The sequence below is a fragment of the Macaca nemestrina genome, chromosome 5 (genome assembly GCF_043159975.1).
Source record: "Macaca nemestrina isolate mMacNem1 chromosome 5, mMacNem.hap1, whole genome shotgun sequence".
NCBI lineage: Eukaryota > Metazoa > Chordata > Mammalia > Primates > Cercopithecidae > Macaca > Macaca nemestrina.
In genome coordinates this window covers 5,200,532-5,223,240 of record NC_092129.1, presented here as the reverse complement: position 1 = coordinate 5,223,240, position 22,709 = coordinate 5,200,532, and the positions used below count along the sequence as shown (strand labels likewise).

Sequence of the window (22,709 nt, the reverse complement as noted above, 5' to 3'; positions counted from 1 at the left end):
GCAAACCTCCAACCACTGTGCACCTCCTGCCTTGTTCTGGGAATTACAAACCAGCCACAAAATGAGCTGAGGCACACGGCTCTCACCAAGAGATGCTGGGGATGGTGCACAGGTCAGATCCACCCTGTTGTTTAGACATATGCAAGCTCCCTTCCCTTGCCCAGCATCTGTAGCCGATGTCTTAGGATAACAGATAAAGTTGTTTCAACCCCATGGAGACATATGGTTTCCGAGGACAGGGTGTCATGATTAAGCCTACCTTGGAAACAGGAAGTCACTGTTGGCCCCTGGTGGCTAATCCCTCTGGAGGTGCCTAAGTCCCGCTCTTGCTGCCCTGCTGTGGGGACAGGACCAGTGGGAGGAAGGCACCCCACTCACAGGAAATTAGCAACATGTATGTTGCAAACAACACTCAGAAGAAAAGCGATTAGGAACACCTTCCTAACCATGATTTGTACTATTCTCACATTAGTTCAACCTAATTTTAAAATAGTCTCTATTTGGAGAATGTGCAGTCATTTTACTACTAGAATATGAGGGCGATTTGCTTTTAACTTCTACCATGTCAAAGTCTGTAGGCAGAGAGCTTTGCATAAAACTCTATGTCTTTAGTTTTTTTTTTTTTTTTTTTTTTTTTTAGAGACAGGGTCTCACTCTGTTGCCTAGGTTGGAGTACAGTGGTGCAAGCATAGCTCAGTGCAACATCAAACCCCTGGGCTCAAGCGATCCTCCTGCCTCAGCCTCCAGAGTAACTAGGACTACAGAGGTGAGTGCCACCACACTCAGCTAATTTTTAAATTCTTCGTAGAGATGGGGCCTTGCTGTGTTGCCCAGGCTGGTCTCAAACTCCTGGCTTCAAGTGATCCTCCTGCCTCAGCCTCCCTAAGTGCTGAGATTACAGGCATGAGCCACTACACCTGGCTATTTCTTTACTCTAGAGAACTAAACGCTTGGGTAGCATTTGACTCACTGCTCGGAATCTGTCCCCTAGTCACCCTTCCTCCACTCCCTGTCACCATTATAAAAAATCACCATAGTGCCAGTTCTCACCCCATTATAGTTTTAAAGGATGCTCTGCCATGACCACCACTCAGCTCTGACTGCATCAGTGGCCCTTGATGTGTGAGTCCTAACAGCTTGCGTTGTTAAACAGGCAGAAGAGTTACAGTCCCTTTCCGGACACAAAATTTCTCTCCTTCTGCTGCATTTAATTCTACTGAAGTTTTAGCTAGTACACTAGGACTGTTTCTATCACCAACATAAATGCATCATTCTCAAGTAGAGACTTTTAAAACAATCATTCAAGGAGGGGTGGGGGACATTCCCTCATATGCCGCAGCCTAACTAGGTCCTGGGAGGCTGGTCCTGCACTCCCTATAGGGGAAGCCGGCTGTCTGGTACCCGAACTCCTCTGCTCCTGGCTGCCTGTGGGCATCCCGTCTCTCTGGGCCGGGATCCTGTCTTTGCAATTGGAGACGGTTAAAACACGTGTATACATTTATTTAAAAAAATTCAGTAGAAGATTTTTTTCCCGCAAATATGATTTCACAATAAAGCATGAATCTGTTTTATCGCTCTCACAATGGAAGAGGACGCGGAGCAAACAAGAAAGTGGAAGCTTTTCCTCCACCGCCAGGGACCATCTTCAAGACACATGGAGTGAAGAAGGCCGACGCGGAGCAGGTGCGTCCTACACCACCCCTTGTTTTAAAAACGGAGAGAAGAATGCAAATAGACACATCCATTTCCTTGTGGGTGCATAAAATAACCCTGGAAGGAAAGAGGAAACATTTAATTGCCTTGCCTTCCTGTGAGGAGGGGAACGGGGTGCCTGGGGGGCCATGGGTGGGGGGAGACCTTGCTGTATCGGCATGAATTTTTTAAAATTTTGAACCACAAGAATATATTGTCTATTCAAATAATTAAATAAAAAATTCCAAAATGTGTTTTGTAAGCTGAAATTGGAGGACAATGTGACTATTTTAAAGAATCTGGGACCGGGCGCGGTGGCTCAAGCCTGTAATCCCAGCAATTTGGGAGGCCGAGGTGGGCGGATCATGAGGTCAGGAGATCGAGACCATCCTGGCGAACACGGTGAAACCCCGTCTCTACTAAAAAAATACAAAAAAACTAGCCGGGCGGGGTGGCGGGCGCCTGTAGTCCCAGCTACTTGGGAGGCTGAGGCAGGAGAATGGCGTGAACCCGGGAGGCAGAGCTTGCAGTGAGCTGAGATCTGGCCACTGCACTCCAGCCTGGGCGACAGAGCGAGACTCCGTCTCAAAAAAAAAAAAAAAAAAAAAAAATCTGGGACTACAGATGGCTGCCCTATCAACCCTAGTTATCTATTTTATTTCTATGTGTTCTTTTGTTGTGAGTCTTCAGAAAAATTCTGACTTACAGTGATAAGTATTTGTAAACAGTTTTCAAAGACAGATTACCTTAAACTCTTGCTTATTTTAAAAATTATTTTAAATTGTAATAACGGCTAGCATGTATGTGCCCATGTGAGGCGCACTGGATTTCAACCCATCGGAGCCACTGTCCTGGTCATTTACTGGAATCTGATATACATTTGAGCATGCATGTTGGCTTTTATTACATTTTAAACATATTAGTTATGCCTTTCAAAATCATTTAATTGCTTGGCGGAACCCCCAGAGCACCCCTGTCAACAACCAACCACCACACACCAGTTGTTCTCTGAGGTGGCATTTGGGAAATCGAGGAAAACCAAAGCAGCTCCCAGGCCCAGGTCCTGTGGGGGCAGGAGCTCATCTGGAAGAGACTCCAAGGGGCCCATGAGTGCTCCTGTTTCTCTCTGCAGGGCAGAGCCAGCGGTCTTTCAGCAAACACCTGGTTTGCTCCCGAGGGGAAGTCAGGTTTGCTGTCTGAGACGAAAACGCTGCTGTGCGTGTGGGTGGCTCGGCCCATGGCCATGTCACTTGCTGGTACCTGAACGTGGGTGTCTGCAGGCTTAGCTCCCGTGGAGGGCTGGAAGGGTGGAGGAAGGCATTGCTCCTGGGGAGGCCATGTGCCACACGGTTGGCGGACCAGCCGCTGAGCCAGTCTGACCCCAGCTGACACCTGGCCTCCCTGTCCACTCCGTGCGGAGTTGCAGGAGCTCCCTGGGCCTCTCCACACCTAGCTTTCTTCATCTGTAAAAACTAGAAAACACCAGGCACTCCTCTGCTTCACTGTTAAGATTCAACAAATTAATATGAATTGATCCCTTCATACTCTCCCTGGTACATAGAAAACACTTGGTACAAGTGAGTTATTCCTATTACAGAGATAAAATAGAATTACCCTGCTGCCCCCAGGCAAGGGACCAAGCAGCTGTGACCTGCCACATTTACAGCCCTGAAATGCCGCTTTCGGTCCTGTCTCTGAATCCTCACTGCGAGTCAGTGCCACGAAGCAGTGTGATGTTCAAAACTAATGTCAGCAGTGGAGCGTGTTTCGGTCAAAGCCCCAGAGGGAAAAAAAAAAAAATCAGATGTCATACCAACTGGGTCAACCCAGAGGGCTTAATTAAAGGATCGTTTGCAAAATAGTAGAGTGGCTGGAAGGTCAGTGGCCCGGCCAGCAAGGCACAATGTAATGCCTTGGGGGTGGTCCTGGCTCCCAGTGCCAAAGAGTTGCACAGGGACAGTCACAGGACCAGAAGGGGCTGCAGGGGTGGGGAGGGTGAGTCACAGGACCGGAAGGGGCTGCAGGGGTGGGGAGGTGCACCCTGACAGGGGCTGTGAGCAGAAAGGCCTCAGCCCAACACTTCTCTTCCCACCCTTGTCCTGTGGTGTCTGTCTCGCACTAGCAGAACTGCCCAGAAGCCAGAGGCATGGAAACGGTCCCTAACAGTCAGCCTCCTGGCCTCCCAGCCTCTGCAGCACAGGGCAGTAAGGAGGGTGGGTTTGCATGGGAAATGGCGCTCCCCGTCCTCGAAGGGAAGTCCCACAGACTGGGGTCTCCTGCCTCAGCCTCCCAAGTAGCTGGGATTACAGGAACGTCCTGGAAGGCAGTCATGGCGGGAACAGGTTCTCACACTGCCCTCCTGGGCTCCTGCCTTCACCTGACCTGGGAGAATTCTTCCAAATCAAGCCTGCGCAGAGCAGACAAGCCTCTGACATGAAGTGGCAAGGCAGTTCCGACCCGGCGTTTCCATCCCGGATGCTGTCAGGAAGTGCTGGTGCTTTCCCCTGTCATTCTTTTTCCAATTTTTTTTTTTTTTTTTTTTTGCTTTTGTTTTTATTTTTGCAGGGAGGTTGAGCTATTTGAGAAAGGTAAGGCTGGAAAGTGCTAACCCAGGAGTGGGCAGTGAGGTGTGGCTATAGTCCATTGCTGCGGGGCAGCCGGGGTTTGGGCGCACTGTTTAGGAGCACCAGGGAGGGGCCCCAAGTGCCTACCAGCGCACTTCTTCTCTGTGGGGTCGGTTTCTTGGGTTTGACCGTGTTGGGCTTGCTCTTATTAGAGCAACCTCTGGTGGATGGTGTTCCTCATTCTATGAATAATATTGTTTTATAATCTTTATTATGCAACAGGGAGGCCTTCTCAGCATGCGTGGTGATGAACAAGGCCTCCCCTCCAAATAATACTGACGTGCCACGGAGTAGGAGTGGCGTGGTGGGGTGGGGGACAAGCTCCCTCAGCTTTCTTTTCTTCATGTGGCAACAGCTGGTTAGAAAGGCCTCCTACAACCTATAGAAAAGGACATTCCCCAGGGGCTGGCCACCCACCACAGCCGGTAAACAAGCTTTCCATGGTGTTGTCACCGAGCAGGCTAAATATTTCCACCTTCCTTAGAGATGCTAAGTCAAGGTGTCTGAATACCCACGAAGCAATTCTGGGTTCAACACGATGGCACACCACCACGATCTTCCTTTTTTTCTTTTTCTTTCTTTTTTTTTTTTTTTTTTTTTGAGACGGAGTCTCGGTCTGTCGCCCAGGCTGGAGTGCAGTGGCCTGATCTCAGCTCACTGCAAGCTCCGCCTCCCGGGTTCATGCCATTCTCCTGCCTCAGCCTCCCGAGTAGCTGGGACTACAGGCGCCCGCCACCTCGCCCGGCTAGTTTTTTGTAGTTTTAGTAGAGACGGGGTTTCACTGTGTTCACCAGGATGGTCTCGATCTCCTGACCTCGTGACCACGATCTTCCTTAGCAGCGACACATGCGGCCAGATGCCAAACACCGCCATTCCTGCTGGCCGAAGGTGACAACAGGAGACTTCGCTAATCTTGATAACACCTGTCCTCCTGCTGGCCAAAGGCAGCAACAGGAGACTTCGCTGCTCTTAATAATACCTTTCCCTCTTCCTCTGGTCTTTGCGCTTCTCTACCTTCCCTGTCTTTCTCGTCGCTTTCCATCAGTGGAGACGCCGTCTCCCGGGACACTGAGCAACCTGACCCGATGACTTCGAGGCAGTAACTACGCGGGTGGTAGTCCTGGAAGGCAGTCATGGCGGGAACAGGTTCTCACACTGCAGAACGCTCGCGCTAGGCAGGCCATTTCCTTTGTCTTGCCGAAAGGATCAGTATCATATTTGAAAAAAGGTAGGAGAGCGTGTAATCATTTGTAAAATTTAACAGACACCTTCTCCTGTAAAATTAATTTAAACTAATGACAGAGAGAAACAACTCCTGTTTTATCCTGGTAGAAAAAAATGAAAATGTCCAAGCTCATCAGTTCTCCTTCTAAAAATCAGCTCTACTCATGCCAGGCATCTGTCTTCATTCCGTTTCTTTTTTGGTTGACAAATTACACACACAGTGTGAAGATGGGCACAGAAACACCACGCTCTTTTCAACGGTCTCACGTGAGTACAGACTGGAGCCTCCTCAGGAAGGCTGGCCCGTGCTCCAGGCCTGCGTGGTCACACCGCATCACTACAGTTAAGAACTGGGTGACACAGAGCTGCATCACTGTAGTTAAGAGCTGGGTGACACATATTTTTGTACAGTTCTAAGGATCTCACTTTATTTCTTATCAGATTCTGTTGCTAAAGCAAACTAAGGTACTTTTAATAACATAACAACAAAAATTTGCTACCGAAAATGGGCAGTAGCTGCGTCTTTACGCATGTGCTTCTTTCTGAGAAAACCCGGCCCCACTGAGCTTGCACGGTCTTCTCTCCTTCTCCTGCATGGGCTTTCAGACAATCGAAGGGAAATTTACAAGTGGAACCGCCAGTGAACAGGCATGTGTATCGGTACCATGTGTTTGAAGAAACAATAGGCCAAGAGAAAGAGCCAAACCAACTGTAAAGCGCATTTCATTTCAGATTCCAGAGTTGCACTCCACTTTTTGTTGTAGTTTCTGGTTCTGTCATTGACCCAATTCCTAAATGGCTAAGCTGTGAGCTCCCTGGAGCAGGTCTATGTTCTCACCTTGCCCTGCATCTGTGGCAGTAAAAGCGTCCAATTAAAAAGTCTCTATGAATGAAAAAAGTAACCAGCTTCCTGAACAAGGGGATTGCTGCAGAATGAAATGCATTCCAAAGGCACGAAGTGCTCTGTTGAACAATTATATTATAAACCTCCATTTAAAAAATTCAAATATGAAGTAAAGCTTCTGACTCATATTTTTCTTTTCTTTATCTTTAATTACTTAATTGATTTTTTGAGATGGAGTCTCGCTCTGTCACCCAGGCTGGAGTGCAGTGGCACAATCTTGGCTCACTGCAACCTCTGCCTCCCAGTTCAGATGATTCTCCTGCCTTAGCCTCCCAAGTAGCTGGATTATAGGCATGCGCCACCATGCCCGGCTAATTTTTACATTTTTAGTAGAGACGGGGCTTCACCAGGTTGGCCAGCTGGTCAATGGGAGAGCAGGTTCCCGTCCAAGCAGTCAGACCCCGAGTGCACACTCTCGACCCCTGTCCAGCAGACCCACTCATCACAAGGCAGGGAGCCCCAGTGTTCCGTGTCAGCCAGTGGCTCTATGCATCTCAGAGTACCCAAACCGTGAAGGAATGAGGCAGCGTTCAGAGCAGATGTGGCTGGGCAGTAAGGCGGGGCTTCAGAATAGCTGGAAAGCTCAAGTCATGGGTCTTGAACTCCTGATCTCCTGTGATCCAACCACCTTGGCCTTTCAATGTGCTGGGATTACAGGCGTGAGCCACCGTGCCTGGCCATATATTTTTCTTTTAATCAACACTTAGCCTTTCATTACCAAATATATATGCTAAATGAAGATGAGGAGCCTCTTCATTGTCTGCTAAAATTGAGTGAGCTCCTGCCATGTGCCCGACTTTCTTGAGGTGCTGGAACTACAGCAAAAGCAAAGCCTTTGTTGCCCTGGAGTGGATGTTTTCACGAGGCCATGCACACAGGCAGTAAATAACCCAAGCAGGAGGAACGTGCCGTAGGGAAGATGATGCGGGTGAAGGGGGCTGCAGGCTGCAAAAGACGGAGGTGGGGAACTAAAATTGGGGCATCCTGTGGGCTTCGGGTGCATTTTTGTGTTCTCTGGTTGGTCCTGAGTTGGAAGCAGGAACAGAACGTAGGAAGCTGTCAGTCATTCATCAAGTCCTGGCCATGTAGGGCTGACTGTCACAGAAGTTATAGTTCAGCTTCCTGGGCTGTCCCTAGAGATAGCAATCTGGCTTCCTGCAAGTCTGACACAGTCACTGGCCTCCCGAGCTGTGTATTGTAGATAAAGGGGCTGGCTGCAGCTGCGGGTCAGACTTCTGTTGGGCACCCGGCCTGGCCACCATCTGCTGTGTATCCACTCTCAGTCCCCAGAGCCCACAGAAGGAACCAGCCTTGCGGACACTGGACTCTAGCCCAGTGAGACCGATTGTGGAATTCTGACCTCCAGAGCTGGAAGACAATAAGCTCAGGTTGTTTTAAGCCACTAGATGGGTAATGTGTTGCGTCAACAATAGGAAATTAGCCCATGTTGAAAGACGGGGCAGAGGTTTGTGGTGGGAGAGTCGAGAACCAAGTTTTGGCTGGTGGGTGGGAGCCTGTGAGATGGGCTCGGGGACATGGCAGTGGGCAGGAGACACACGCTACATCTTATTGCTGATGACCGTCTTCCGCCGCATGCCTGCTGGGAGGGGCTGAGCATACGAGAAACAAAACCATGAGCCAATCACATTAAGCCTTTCTCTTTTGGGGGAAAAAAAAAACATGCAGCTCACTGCCAGCACTCATTTAATTTTACATAAACACATTCATTGAGGCCGAAGCAAATATGACTGATTTTCAATGTGAAAATAAAATTTAAAAACTGTTACTGGAGTTATTTCTAAACAGAACTAATATCAGAATCGTGTGAATCATCAGAATTGTCTATTTTGGAAAAATTGGATTCATCAAATGAATCTTTGGCCAACAACTGTTTGAGAACGAAGTTAACATCCCCTGTAGGAATTGCTACGTTTTCTAGGATTTGACATTATCAACGATCGATGACGACTATATTCTGTAAATGGAAATGCCACTACTAAAAACAGAATGCTATCAATAGAATGATGTCCTTTGTTTCCAAAGTCAGTATACTAGAGCGGTGCAAAAATAATAATAAAAGCGAGATATTTCGCGGCAAAGTTATCTCGGGGCAAACGCTGTCGCTGCAAGTGCTGCCCGTGAGTATTCTCGGGGAAAACGGGCAAAGGGTTAAATCGTCCACAAAGGCAGCTTCCCAATGTGTGTTTCGAGGATATACAACTGCCCAGCCAATTCCACTGAGGAGCTTCTTTGATTAGAGAATGCCTGTGCAGAGACACAGGCTGGACAGAGCTGCTGTTCTGGCAGGCGATACCATCATTCTCCCGTCTTCTTTAAGTTTCTTCTGGTGGAAGAGAAATTTACGCCACCTTTTTCCTCAGTCATGCAATCTGTTACCAAAGCTACCCAGTTTCCCTCCTTGTCCATCTAAATGTTGCTTTGTTTCTTTTCTCTTTTCTATTTTATTTAACCGCTCCTAGTCCCAGCCTCTGTGCTTGTGAACGCTCCTTTGTGTTTCTGCTGTGGCTGTGAAGGCACCTACAGCCTCTGTCTGTAGTTCTCGAGATGGTTAATGTTGCTCCTCCACATAGCTCACCTCTCAACTGCTGTTTCTCTTTGCTTCAAATTTTCACATGATTTCTATAAAAAATGCATTTTGATCCCTAACAACAGAACTGGCCTTGACCTCTCTCTTTCCAGGTTTGGCCACAGTGGTTTGACACAGCAGCACAGCCACCTCTCTTCCCCAGGTGGGGTGCAGCTAATGCCCCATGTGATACTGGGAAGCCCCATGGTGGAGCCATCCGCTGCTTTCTCAATGGCTTAGAATTCTTTGCAGGACCTGGCACTGGATCCTCTGGAGTCAGCTTGAACGCAAGCTCCCTGGAGTCCTCTCCTTCTCCAGCCCCGTGCAGCTCACTGCAGTGCCCAGCTTTAGGCCATGGGCTCTTTCAAGATGTAGCTTCTTCAACAAGCCCAGGCGCTGCCCTGAAGACGAGCGGGCTGTGATCCACAGGAGCCGGGGCTAGTGCTGCCAGTGACCTTGGAGCACAGACTGCAAACAAAGGTCTACATGAACGCAGACCATCCTGAACGCTGTGCGGAAGGAAGCTGGAGCCGCTGCCGGGGGCCGGTGCCCTGACAGTGGCCTCGCAGCTGAATGCTGGAGGAACCAGGTGCGCTGTGCCCTCGGAGGTGAAGCTGGAGGAAGCGGCCTGGCTGCCGCTCAGCGCTTACACAGCTGAACCGTGGCCTACTTGGTGGCAGCAGGACCTTCCACCGGGGTACACCCAGACTCGTGAGACCAGGAGACTCAGGTGCGATTTTACACAGAGCTCCGCTTGTACCTGGCACACCTTCCCCTTACAGCCTAGGGACCTTGGCTGTTTATCAAACAATGGATTTTTCTTGCAGGTCCCGTGACTTGACTTCCCAGCTATTCTGAAGCCCAGCCTTACTGCCCAGCCCCATCTGCTCTGAACGCTGCCTCATTCTTTCACGGTTTGGGTACTCTGAGAGGCATAGAGCATCTGGCTGAAATGGAACACTGGGGCTCCCCGCCTTATGACGAATGGGTCTGCCGGACAGGGGTCGAGAGTGTGCACTCGGGGTCTGACTGCTTGGAAGGGAACCTGCTCTCCCACTGACCGGCTGTGACTTCTCGTATATGTGTTGAACCATTCTTAGTTTCTGTTCCCTCATGGGGATAATGAAAATAATTACACCGTGGGGTGCTGTGAGGATTAAGTGACTTCACACATACAGAGCACTTATAGCAGTGCTTGGCACGTACTGAGTATGAAGTATTTACTCCCGTCATCCTCATAACTCTCGTCACCATTCTATCTAACGCCTGCAGCTCCTGGTCTCAGAAACTTCAGTTCTCAGGCAGTTTCCTCTTCATATATGTACTGACGTTGGTGTTTTGCAAAAGAGGGTCAAGGTGGCAAAACCGACACTCGAGTGATGTAGTTTTATGCCTATTATGACATCTATAATAAATAAGAACTTGAGTCACTAGTAGAGATGGCCAAGAGCTCTCTCAAGGTACCTGTATGAAGCTATGAGAAGGGGAGATACTAGTGACACAAGCTAACATTTCTGTAGTGAATTAGCTCTGATATGTGTAGACGGTTGACCCTTGAACATGGGGGTTAGAGGTACCGACCCCCTCAAGAAGTTGAAAATCCACATATAACTTTTGACTTCCCCAAAACCTAACTACTAATAGCCTACTGTTGACTTAAAGCTTTACTGATAACATAAACAGTCCATTATCACATATTTTGTACGTTATATGTATTATATACTGTATTCTTAATACAAATTCTGTAATAATATGATCTACAGGAAAGAAAATGTTACTAAGCAAATCGTAAGGAAAATATGTTCAGTGTATGGTTCTGTATTTATGGATATACTGAGTTTATGCCGTCTGTTCACAAGATGGATCGTCTGTCTGAAAAGGGGGGGACTCACAGCTGCAGACCTCAACCTGGGGTACGTATCATATAATTCAACTTATTATTATTTTTTTTTTTGGTCATGTCATGACTTTTCTCTTCTTCTTGGGAGCACACACAGCGTCCCTAGTGGCATGGCACTTCTTAGGGGTTCTATGGTGTTACTCAAGGTTTATGGTACTGCACTAAACAGGGTGAAAAATACGTGAGAACCACAAGATACCATTTTTTATGGCTATTCCCAATTCCCTGGATACACAGACTGCTCACATGGAGATGATGAGTGTCACAGGACATTTAAAGCGGATCCTTCCAACACCTGAGCTCACTACAGCAGCAATGGAAGGCCGCTGTGAAATTCTTACAGTAGTGCCGTATTCACCACAGTTAATTTGATGCAGCTATGATTTAATGCTGAATCTACGTTTGTTTACATTGATCTCAACTGCAAATGGCACCATGTATGGTCTATGCTGGAGCACACAAATTTTGATAAATTTTAAGTTTTTATAATACATCTGTGTATATTTTATAGTAGAAAATGATAAAAATAGACTAGTATCTATGTATATTTTATGCATCCTGACATACCATTTTCTTAATGTTTTAAATATTTCTAGGCTATGTGGTTTGTCTGTGAGTTTCTTCAAATTGTAACAAATCTCCAAAAAATTTTCCAATATATTTACTGAAAGAAATCTGCATATGTGGATCCTCAAAATTCAACCTCGTGTTGTTCAAGGGCCAACTGTATATATTTACATATTCCTACATATTCCCCCACCAATATAATGCCAGGAATCTTTCCATTTATACAAATCAGCACTATCTAGAATATGTACCTAATTCCGTTAAGCAACAAAGACCTAAGAATAAAAACAAATAATTTCCTCTCTCAATTCTTATAAAGTGAACACAGCATCTTTGATGGAATAGGAATATTATTTTTCCTTTCAAATACACCTCTCCCCTCCCTTTTAATCCTCCTGGATCACGATTACCTCCAACACTTAATAGTTACTTCTATTTGAATCTTATTTTAAATGCAGGGTGCCCTAATGCGTGGACAGCTATGCAGCCATCTGTCATGGTATTTTGAAGCCCTGGACAACTGCATCGCCCACCACTAGTCTCCCTGGATTGGTTATAAAAACAAAGGCGTACTTTAGTTTTACATCAGATTACTTAGCTATTTTGTCCCAATAAAATGGTTCGTAGTTATTAGAAAGTAGGGCACATCTGTTCATCTACAATGTGCCTGATAAAAGGAAGAGGAAGCGCTGAGGGAACATAATTGCTTTTCTCATTCAACCATCAGAGCACTGGCTGGGGGCACTGGCAGAATGCGCTGCATCAAGTCCAGCCTGAAACGATGCTGTGCGTGTGAGAAGGAAGAGGGTCAGTGTCCTCCCGCCCGAGGCCAGACTGCCCCAGTGAAGGATCTTGGACATTCTATTGTTGTTTGCCAAAGTCGAGAGGGAGGGACAAGCCTGGGAATCCAGGTTGTCATTCAGCCCATGTTAATTGAGCCCCTGCTGTAAGCTGGGTACTGTGTTGGAGGTTGTGACAGCTCGAATCGGTACTAAAATTAGGACTAATTCGAGCTATCACTTCCCACAACCTTTAGCACAGTACCCAGCATACAGCAGGGACTCAAGTGAAAAATGCAGCTGAAAATAAGTGCAAATCGAACAATCTTGTTGTTTGATTACTCGGGTAACCTGGTTTAAGTAGAACCTTAAATGTAGTTTACATGTTTCAGGGTAACTCTGGTAGCAAAATTAGAAACCTGCAAAAATGAAGAAGTAACTTAAAGCAAAATATAATGATATTCTAAGAATGTGAGAACTACTATGATTCCATATTCACTCTGAACCTCCGTACCTGACCCTCACAGAGGTGAAGAGATGGCCCCATTCTCCTCTTAGAAGGGCCTGCACTTTAAGTCGTGGCCCAGTCACAGTGGGGTGGGGTGGGGTGGGGGCTGCCCTGCAGCACGTGGGGAACACTGAGCTGTTGGGCAATCATCATCCTGTTGCTAAAGGACTCACCAGAAACTCAAGGAAGAAGAAAAACTCCATCTCCATCTCCAAAATATCAGCCTCCTGGCCTTTATCTACATGACACTTGCCCTCACCCACAAGGATGCTGAGGCTGGGCTTCTCAACCTTTCGTTGGGGCAGCAGGTTGTAGGGGCTGTCCTGTGCACTGCAGGATGCTAACCAGCTTCCCTGACCCGTATTCACCAATGCCAGGAGCCCCTACCCAGCTGTAAAAACCAGAAAGTCCCCAGACATTGCCAGTGTCCCCTGGGGGCCACAGTCACCCCAAATGAATATGACTGCCCTGGGCAGAATCCATCAATTCTGGTCAATCTCCTCACTGTTTAGTAAAGATTGCTGCATTCCTCTTTCTGTCATTACTCGGTGGGGACATTTCTGGGTCATCCATGCCATTGAATGGGAGGATGCCCTGTCTGGCTCTGACAGGACTGCTTCTGAAGCAGACCCCGTTTTTATCCATGAGCCAGGGGTAGGTGGGCTTGTATATGGCTCAAGCGGCAATTGGGAGTGGTAAAGCTGGATTCTAGTGACAGTCTCGGCTGGACATCTGCTGAGCTGAGATCCAGCTCACATATCAGACAACCAGCTGCCACATGCTTAGTTCTGGGTCATGTTAGAAGTCACTGAACTTTGCCGTTTCTTAGTCTGTCCGTCAATAGGTGGGAATGCTGCTTCTCATGAACCAGTCAGTGGATACAGACAAAGGCCGAAAGTATTTCAACTACATTCCACCTGGAAATGCTGAAAACAAAACCGCACAGTGCTCTGCACTGGTCAAAGCAGTTTTGGTAACAAGTGGGTCCATTCTAAATAACGAGCTCGTTGCACAGAAATGCCAACTTGTTCATCGTGGGAGGAAATCTAAACGACCATGTCTACCTACAGATAAATGAACTTATTGTCACCGCTCCCTTGGCCAGCTGAAACGTGCTTCTGAAATGGCTCTGATCATAGGAGCCTTCTGGACCATGAGCCACATCTCTCTGAACAGTCCGGGGCCCTTCATGGGGCTGCACCTTCCCGTGCTTGGTTAATTTATGCATCTTCCAGACCACACATTATGACCCACTGTAGTCTCAGAAGGGACGAGGGAAATCCCTGTCATGTCCGCTGGCCAAATTTGTCCAGGGAACTTCAAGGTTTGTGAAAGAGAAACAGGAAGACCAGGCTCTTTCTTCTACCATCGGCCACAGCCATAGTGCCTGGCTTCTCGAGAGCTGTTGCTGAAACTCCACAGAGTTTGACCTCAACAAGATCTTTGAGGACTGAGGGACCGAGTTACAAGCCGTGTAACAAAGCTGAATTCAGACAGCATCTATATAAGAGCTGGATATGGGAATATTAGGAGAAAACACACCATCGCCTCGTCACTGGGGGATTTACTTGCAGAGGCACAAAACGGGGGCTGATCTGCCTCATAGTAGCGGGCTGTTTCTAGAAGAGCACCGTGGCTGCTGGGCTGACCAACCCACAGGCTTGTTTCTTTGAGCTCACTGGGAAGCAGTGATTGTTTCTGGGATTGCTGTCACCCAATAAACAACCTAAAGAAATTCTGTGAGCAATGACCAAGACAGAAAAAAATTCCAAGGAGCCCATATGTGGCTTTGTAAGCCATATATGCTTACAAAGCATATGTGAAATATATTTCAAAATACAAGTGAAATTCTCTTGTCTAAGGCAGAATAGAGGTCTACTCTTCACCACTGGAACATCGGGACACAGGAACAGCACCTGGATACGCAAATGGTAGGTGCCCATCTAAGTTCTCCTTTAAAAAACTCTCCCAATGAGATGGAGGAGCAGGACAAACCAGCCTCAACAATCCAAATTCTAGAAACGCACGAAGCTTACATGCCCCCGGCTGCAGAGGCAACCACTTCATAACAAAACCTGTTTTTCTCCTGCTCTTCACACCACGGGTGGACATTCTACCATGACAGTAATGCTCACTGCAGTCTCCACCCAATTACAGTTCCAGGAACTGTAAATCATGATCTGTTTCCTTCCTTTCACCTTTCCTGGATGTGTTCAAGACTCTGGGCAGACAAAACACAGAGATGCTATCGGAGCAAATCACAAACTGATTATTTCTCTATATTTAAACTTTCTTTTTTGTTTGAGAAATTCCAGATAAATTTGTCAATAATCCATAAATTCTTGACCCAAACAAAATCAAGGGACCTGAGATTTTTTTCAGCTGGCGTCGTTTGTGACAGCAAAGCGTTTTCCCAGTGCAAGAAACATGGTAGACATTCCCAGTGAATATGCTTGAGGATCCCAGGCCATGCTTGAGGATCCACCCTTTTGAAATACCTGTTTTCACAAAATTTCAGTGGAGCTCTGGGCAAATGAGGATGGGATTGGGTCATTTCAACGTTGTCATTATTTTGAACAATCTTTTCAGCGTATAGAAGAATCACAGTTGATGAAAATTACTCTTTTTACACTACTTGCTGGCTGGGCAAATGTTCTTTGAAGGGCAAGTGTAGCACCGTGTGCTACAGACGTGTCTGGGTAAGCAGGGCAGGTCCCAGTCATGATGGCAGCACAGGCTGGGACCTCGCTCTGCAACAGCCTGGGGTTCAGCTCCACTGGAAAGGGGCGGAGTTTCAAGTGTCTCTTGCTGTCTTTTAGAGAGGATGTACAATGTGTCTTTTTTTTCTTTTAAACATAAATTTGATTCTGATTTTAGCAGGAAGCTTTACCTTTAATCTACATTTTACTAACCAAAAATCTCTAGAAACTGGTATTCTGGATTGCCAGATCAAATATTTAAACAGCAACAATTACAGAAGCTAAAGTTACTATGTAGAGATTGCCAAATAGGGTTATAAAGAATTGTTTCTCTATACTGTTCTTGACGGTTGGCAGTAAAACCATTAACTCTCTGCCAAAGTTTGTTGTGAATAATACAAGCTTATTTATTTCTTTAAAGTATTTTCTTCCTTTCTCCCTCTTTTCTTTCCTTCCTTTCCTTGCCAAATCCTATACCTGTTCCCCAACTCTATTTTCTCAAAAGATTGGGGCCCCAAAACTTTTCTCTTGGTGTATGTCATACACAAAGCTACGAGAGGTGCTCAGTCCCTACGTGGTGGATATGACTGAAAATATTCCTGATTTGCAAAACTACCTTTTAATGGGTGACCGCATATCAAAGCAAACTGAACTCCATCATATCAGAGCTTGGAAAATGGCAAATAGAGAGAATGTTCACTCAGGCTCAGGTGTTCCTGCTGGAGTCACTGCACAGCTGAGCACACGAGCACATATGCCGTGCTCCTACGCTCTGTGCTCCCACGTACCATATGTGCTCCCACGCGCTGCACTCACACAGGGCCCTGCTGTGCTCCTATGCTCCCTGCTCCCACGCGCTGCACTCACACAGGGCCCTGCTATGCTCCGTCCTCCCACGTACCATATGTGCTCCCATGCGCTGCACTCACACAGGGCCCTGCTGTGCTCCTATGCTCTATGCTCTCATGTACCATACGTGTTCCCATGCGCTATACCCACACAGGGCCCTGCTATGCTCCTATGCTCCATGCTCCCACGTACCATATGTGCTCCCACGTGCTGCACTCACACAGGGCCCTGCGCACTCAGCAGCCTGCCTTACCTTCACAGCGTACTCTGTGTCAGTGGCTTTATGCACACATCGCTTGCACACTGAGTAGGAGCCCACCCCGATGTCCTCCTTGATCTCGTAGCCATCGGTGAAGTGGATGTTGTTCCCGTGTAACTGCTGCAGAGGGACCGAGAGAAGAAGAGCTGTTGGAACCCTCACATGAGGGGATGAGGCAGCTACACTCACACAGAATGTGGGGCGAAGAGAAGTGCCGACTGTGAACCCGAGTGTCTGGAGCCCAGGAGCTCAAGGGTCCCCCCGCCCAAGGCTGCAGAGTTACTTAGTGATGTTCTCGACCTAAATCTCAACTTCTCTGATTCCTTGGGCTATGACTCTTAACTTTTAGACACCAGGCCATTCTGTGCCCACTGGCTGGTATGTTTCTCGCAAAGATCTGAGAGCAGGAGAATCTGAAAGTGAAAAGCAAGTGCTGGCAACTACTGGGTGTGTGGCTCCAATGCCTGTGTGCAGAGCAAGGCTCTGGATGGAAACATCTCATTGGAAATCTGACTCCATAGTGTCCAAGTCACAACCTGCTCTGACCTGCATACAGCAGCCGCACCCACCTGCTCTGAAAGCCACCCATGGCAGCCTGCTCTGTCACAACTTCCACTTTCCACACCTGTATTTCTCCAAAGGCCACAGGGAAGGAAATAGGATGGAAATCCAATGCCATCCAACTTACCCGGACTTAATTCTTAAATAAGTTTAATCATAATTAGAATTAAGTTTAATTAAGTTTAATCCCTTAGAATTCTCTGTATTCTGGTTACATTTATTAGGCGAGAAACTCATTATAAAAATATCACCTTCCAAAGACCTCCCAAAGATTACATTTCATCATGGGAAAATGATACCCACAAATTAAACTGCTATCCTAGGGTCCTGGCTGGACTCACACACAGTGAAGATGCTCCAGTCTCTGGCCATAGACACCATAGTGACATTCTTCCCAGGGCTTTACCTTCCCTCTTTAAGACAAATGCCAAGTAGGGTAAGAGCAAGGGCTCAGTACACCATGGGAGACCACCACAGAGACCACTACAGGGACCACCATAGGAACCACCACAGGGACCATCATGGGAACCACCACAGGGAACACCAGGGAGATCACCATGGGAACCATTACAGGGACTACCATGGGAACCACCATGGGGACCACCATGGGACAACCACAAGGACCATCATGGGAACCACCACGAGAGGCTACCACAGGGAGTACCAAGGGAACCACCACAGGGCCACCACAGGGAGACCACCATGGGCACCACCATGGGAGACCACCACAGAGACCACCACAGTGACCACCATGGGAACCACCATGAATACCACCTCAGGGACCACCATGAGAGACCACCACAGGGACCACCACGGAGACAACACAGGGACCACCATGGGAACCACCACAGGGACTACCAGGGAGATCACCACGGGGACCACCATAGGGACCACCAGGGAGATCACCACAGGGACCACCACAGGGGACCACCCCAGGGAACACCATGGGGACCACCACAGGGACCACCACAGGAGGCTACCATGGGGAGTATCAATGGGGACCGTCACAGGGACCACCATTGGAAACCACCATGGGGGCCCACGATGTGAGACCATCACAGGAACCACCATGAAGGAGCACCACATGAGATCATCATGGGGACCACCATGGGGGACCACCATGAGGGACCATCATGGCAGACACTCAGAACAATGGGAAGTGCGAGGGAAGAAGAATTGGTGATTAAAGTCCACCCATCCTAAGCACCCAACCCCCGGGTGACTGAGGTCACAGGGAACACCAGAGTCACCCATCATCCAAGTGCCCTCTTGCCCCCAACCCACTGCAGGCAAACACAGTTACCTGTACAATTGGATGAACTGCGACTTTGTGCAGATCTTGCTGTGAGGGCTCCTGGATCAGGCTTGAGGCCACAAAGCTGAATCCTCTAAACAGGTGATGAGCATTTGCACTCGGGGGGACACCAGGAGAGTCTGCAGGTGACAGGGGCAGAGTTCAGATGCCATGAAAGCTGGGTGACCCTGGGGTGAAGCGATAGTGTGTGTGTATGTGGTATGTGTATGCAATTCATGTGTGCATGTGTGTGTATGTGCGCGTGGTGTATGCCTGTGTTGGAGGAAAAGGTAAAACACACATGTAGAAATGCTGAACCAGATGAAACTACTTTCTTTTGGGTCGTGCTAATGATCTGATTTTTAAATGGCAAAAATACCCAGAACAAAAACTTTAGGATTATCATTGATGGCATCTTTTAGTTTGCTAACTTCTGGATTTACTCTATATTCTTGACCACAGTCCTCCACCCCTCTCCACTCCAGACTCAATTAAGAAGGCACCAATGACCTCAGGATGGAATTGTCAGTGAACATGAATCCTATATCCTTAGCATCTGGTCTCTAGGTTCCACAGGTCCCACCCTGTGCCCACAGCTGCATAACTGCGTGTGTGCTGTGCACGTGCTCTGCTCTTCAAGGACATTTGGGCATTGTTGCTCCTGTCCACAGCAAGGCAGAGTACAAAAGGAGGAATTCCCTTCCATTAAGATTTTTCTGATCTCTGTAAGATCCGTGTTCAAAAGCATGACTGCCATGAGACTGATCCCATTTCAAGTTTATCATTAAGAAAAACAAAAGGATAAATGCCTCATGGGGAAAAAAAATCTGCATCATACATAACAGATGAGAGGCTAAACTCTCTATTGCCCAAAAGCTCCCAGAGATCAATGAGAAAAGAGCAAAATACTCAAAGGAAGGAATTCTGACAGCTACCATAGGCATGAAAAGATGCCCAATCTCTCTAAGGAGTGAGCATACACATATTTAAATAGGATAACACTTTTGCCTAATGCATTAACAAAAATGAAAGAAATCAATTGCATCTGGGTTTGGCTAGGGGGTGGACACTCTTATAATTGTAGGAGGGAGCATAACTGGCATAATCTTTTGGAAAGTCAAGGTAACTTTTAAAGCTAACTTTAAAATTTGCATGTCCTCTGAAGACAACTTTACATCTAGGAATTTATCCTACAGAATTACTTTCAAAAGTGCACAGTAATAACAAATTGTAGAGGACACAAACAAATGGAAAAACAGCACATGCTCATATATCAGAAAAATTAATATCATTAAAATGAACATATCACCCAAAGCAATCTACAGATTCAATGCAATCTCTATCAAAAAACCAATGTCATTTTTCATAGAATTAGAAAAAACAATACTAAAGTTAACATGGAACCAACAAAGAGCCTGAATAGCCAAAGCACTTTTAAGCAAAAGGAACAAAGCTAGAACTAGAAGCATCACATTACCTGACTTCAATTATATCACAATGATATAGTAACCAAAATAACATGGTACTGGTATAAAAATAGACACACAGATTAATGGAACAGGATAGAAAACCCAGAAATAAAGCCACAAAGTTGACAAAAACTTTGTGGGGAAAGGACACTCTTTTCAATAAATGATACTGGGAAAATTAGTTTGTCATAAGCAAAAGAATGAAATTGGACCCCTATGTCTCACCATATACAAAAATCAACTAAGAGATTAAAGACTTAAGTGATGAAAGACCTGAAACAATGAAAATACTAGAAGAAATCCTAGGGAAAACTCTTTTGGACATGGGTCTAGGCAAATACTTCAAAAGTCTTTTCAGGGCCAGGCGTGGTGGCTCACACCTGTAGTCCCAGCACTTTGGGAGGCTGAGGTGGGCAGATCACAAGGTCAGGAGTTCAAGATCAGTCTGGCCAACATAGTGAAACCCTGTCTCTACTAAAAATATTTTAAAAATTAGCCAGGTGTGGTGGTGTGTGCCTGTAATCCCAGCTACTCGGGAGGCTGAGGCAGGAAAATTGTGTGAACCCGGGAGGTGGAGGTTGCAGTGAGCTGAGATCGTGCCACTGCACTCCAGCCTAGGTGACAGAATGAGACTCCAGAGACTCCATCTCAAAAAAAAAAAAAAAAAAAAAAAAAAAAGAAAGAAAGAAAAAGAAAAAGTCTTTTAAGACCAGCATAAGAAATCAACAGAATGAATAAACAACCTGCAGAATGGGAGAAAATATTTGCAAAGTATGCAACTGACAGGGGAGTAATATCTAGAATTTACAAGGAACTCAAACAACTCAACAACAACAACAAAATAAATAACTCCATTAAAAATTGACCAGAGGACATCAATAGACATTTTTCAAAAGAAGATATACAGATGGCCAGTGGCCAAACAGCGTATAAAAAATGCTGAAGATCACTAATCATCAGAGAAATACAAATGAAAACCACAATGAGATATCACTTTATATCAGTCAGAATGGTTATTACTAAAAAGTCAAAAAAAATAACAGACGAGGGTGAGGATGTGGAGAAAGGTGGTGGGAATATAAATTAGGACAACCTCCATGAAAAACCGGTATGGAGATGTCTCAAAGAACTAAATGGAACTCCATTCGATGCAGCAATGTCACTGCTGGGCATTGCCCAAAGGAAAAGAAATCATTGTCTCAGAAAGACACCCGCACTTGCAAGCTTACTATAGCACTACTCACAATCACAAAGTCATGGAATCAACCTAAGTGTCCATCAATAGGTGATTGGATAAAGAAAATGTGGTACATATACACAATGGAATACTATTTAGTCATAAAAAAGAATGAAGCCATGTCTTTTGCAGCAACATGGATGGAAATGGAGGCCATTATTTTAAGTGAAACAACTCAAACACAGAAAGTCAAACATCGCATGTTCTCACTCATAAGTGGGTGCTAAATAATGTCTGCACGTGGACGTCAAATGTGGAGGGATAGAGAATGGAGACGTGGAAGGGTGGGAGAAGGTGAGGGATGAGAAATTACTTAACGGGTACAATGAACACTCCTCAGGTGATGGTTACACCAAAAGCTCAGCCCTCACCACTATGCACTTTACCCATGAACAAAACTACATCCGTACCTCTGACACTTACATAAATAAAAAATAAAACAGGCTGGGCATGGTGGCTCACACCTGTAATTGCAGCACTTTGAGAGGCTGAGGTGGGCGGATCACAAGGTCAAGACCAGCCTGACCAACACGGTGAAGCCCTGTCTCTACTAAAAATACAAAAATTAGTCGGGCATAATGTCAGGTGCCTGTAATCCCAGCTACTCAGGAGGCTGAGGCAGGAGAATTGCTTGAACCTGGGAGGTGGAGGTTGCGGTGAGCCAAGACTAAGCCACGCCACTCCAGCCTGGGCGACAGAGTGAGACTCTGTCTCAAAACAAAACAAAACAAAATAAAACAAAAAAGCAAACAAAGAAATCCCAAAGTAGTTAGACATAAATGTAGAAAAAGTCTGTTTCAGTGATACATGTTACAGAAAAGAAAAAGGAGACACTAAATACTCCTCACTAAAATAATCATGGTCATGCTCAACAGTGGCCCATCTGTGTCAGTATGCTTTGTAATGATTGCTGTGTGAGTCCTGCCAGTGAGACCAGGGCCATCAGAACGAGCTACAGCTGCATGGACTGACAGAGACATGGCTTCCTAATCGTTTGTCAAATTCAAAAAAGCAAATAGCTGTTGAACAATATGAAGAACCCAAACATTATTTAAAAAATTAAATATATATTAATATATATATAAAATAGAATAAGATAACAGAATAGATTAATATATTAAAATAGAATATATATTACATTAAAATAGAATACTATATTATATAATACATATATTTATAATATATGAAAACACAATATGTAATTTTTCCTGAAAACACACATATGTAGAAATTTAAACATTCTTATTTATATATCTTTTAAGACTCCATGTACGTATAGGTGTGTATTTGTATATTCTAGAATTCTCTACCTGCAGGCCTTTGCCTCTTTGCACTTTTAGTTGCTGTACTTTGAAAGGAAAAAAGTGCACCTAGTTCTGTTTTATCTCCTCACGGTGCGGCAGGTGTGTGGGGCTGGGAGGCAGCTGCAGAGAACATGTTTTTTGTTTCTTAGCATCATATTTTGAGGCAACAGTTATGAGGGCAGCTGCTCCAAAGCCCAGGAGCCAGGCCCCAAGTCATGTGGGCCTCTGGTGCCAGTGGGGGCGAGGCCGTGG

At 46.2% G+C, this 22,709-nt stretch overlaps 1 protein-coding gene across 7 annotated transcripts in view; it reads right to left on the bottom strand.

Annotated features, from left to right (window-relative positions):
* The window catches only part of LOC105487633 (ribosomal protein S6 kinase A2), a 460,596-nt gene that overhangs the window by 18,191 nt on the left and 419,696 nt on the right, over positions 1 to 22,709 (bottom strand). For all 7 annotated transcript variants that reach the window (XM_071096223.1, XM_071096222.1, XM_071096225.1 and 4 more), the window contains 2 exons: positions 18,457 to 18,587; positions 16,587 to 16,712 (listed from right to left, as the gene is read on the bottom strand). In XM_071096223.1, the coding sequence (XP_070952324.1) occupies positions 16,587 to 16,712; positions 18,457 to 18,587 (257 nt within the window). The remainder of the gene's footprint in view (positions 1 to 16,586; positions 16,713 to 18,456; positions 18,588 to 22,709) is intronic.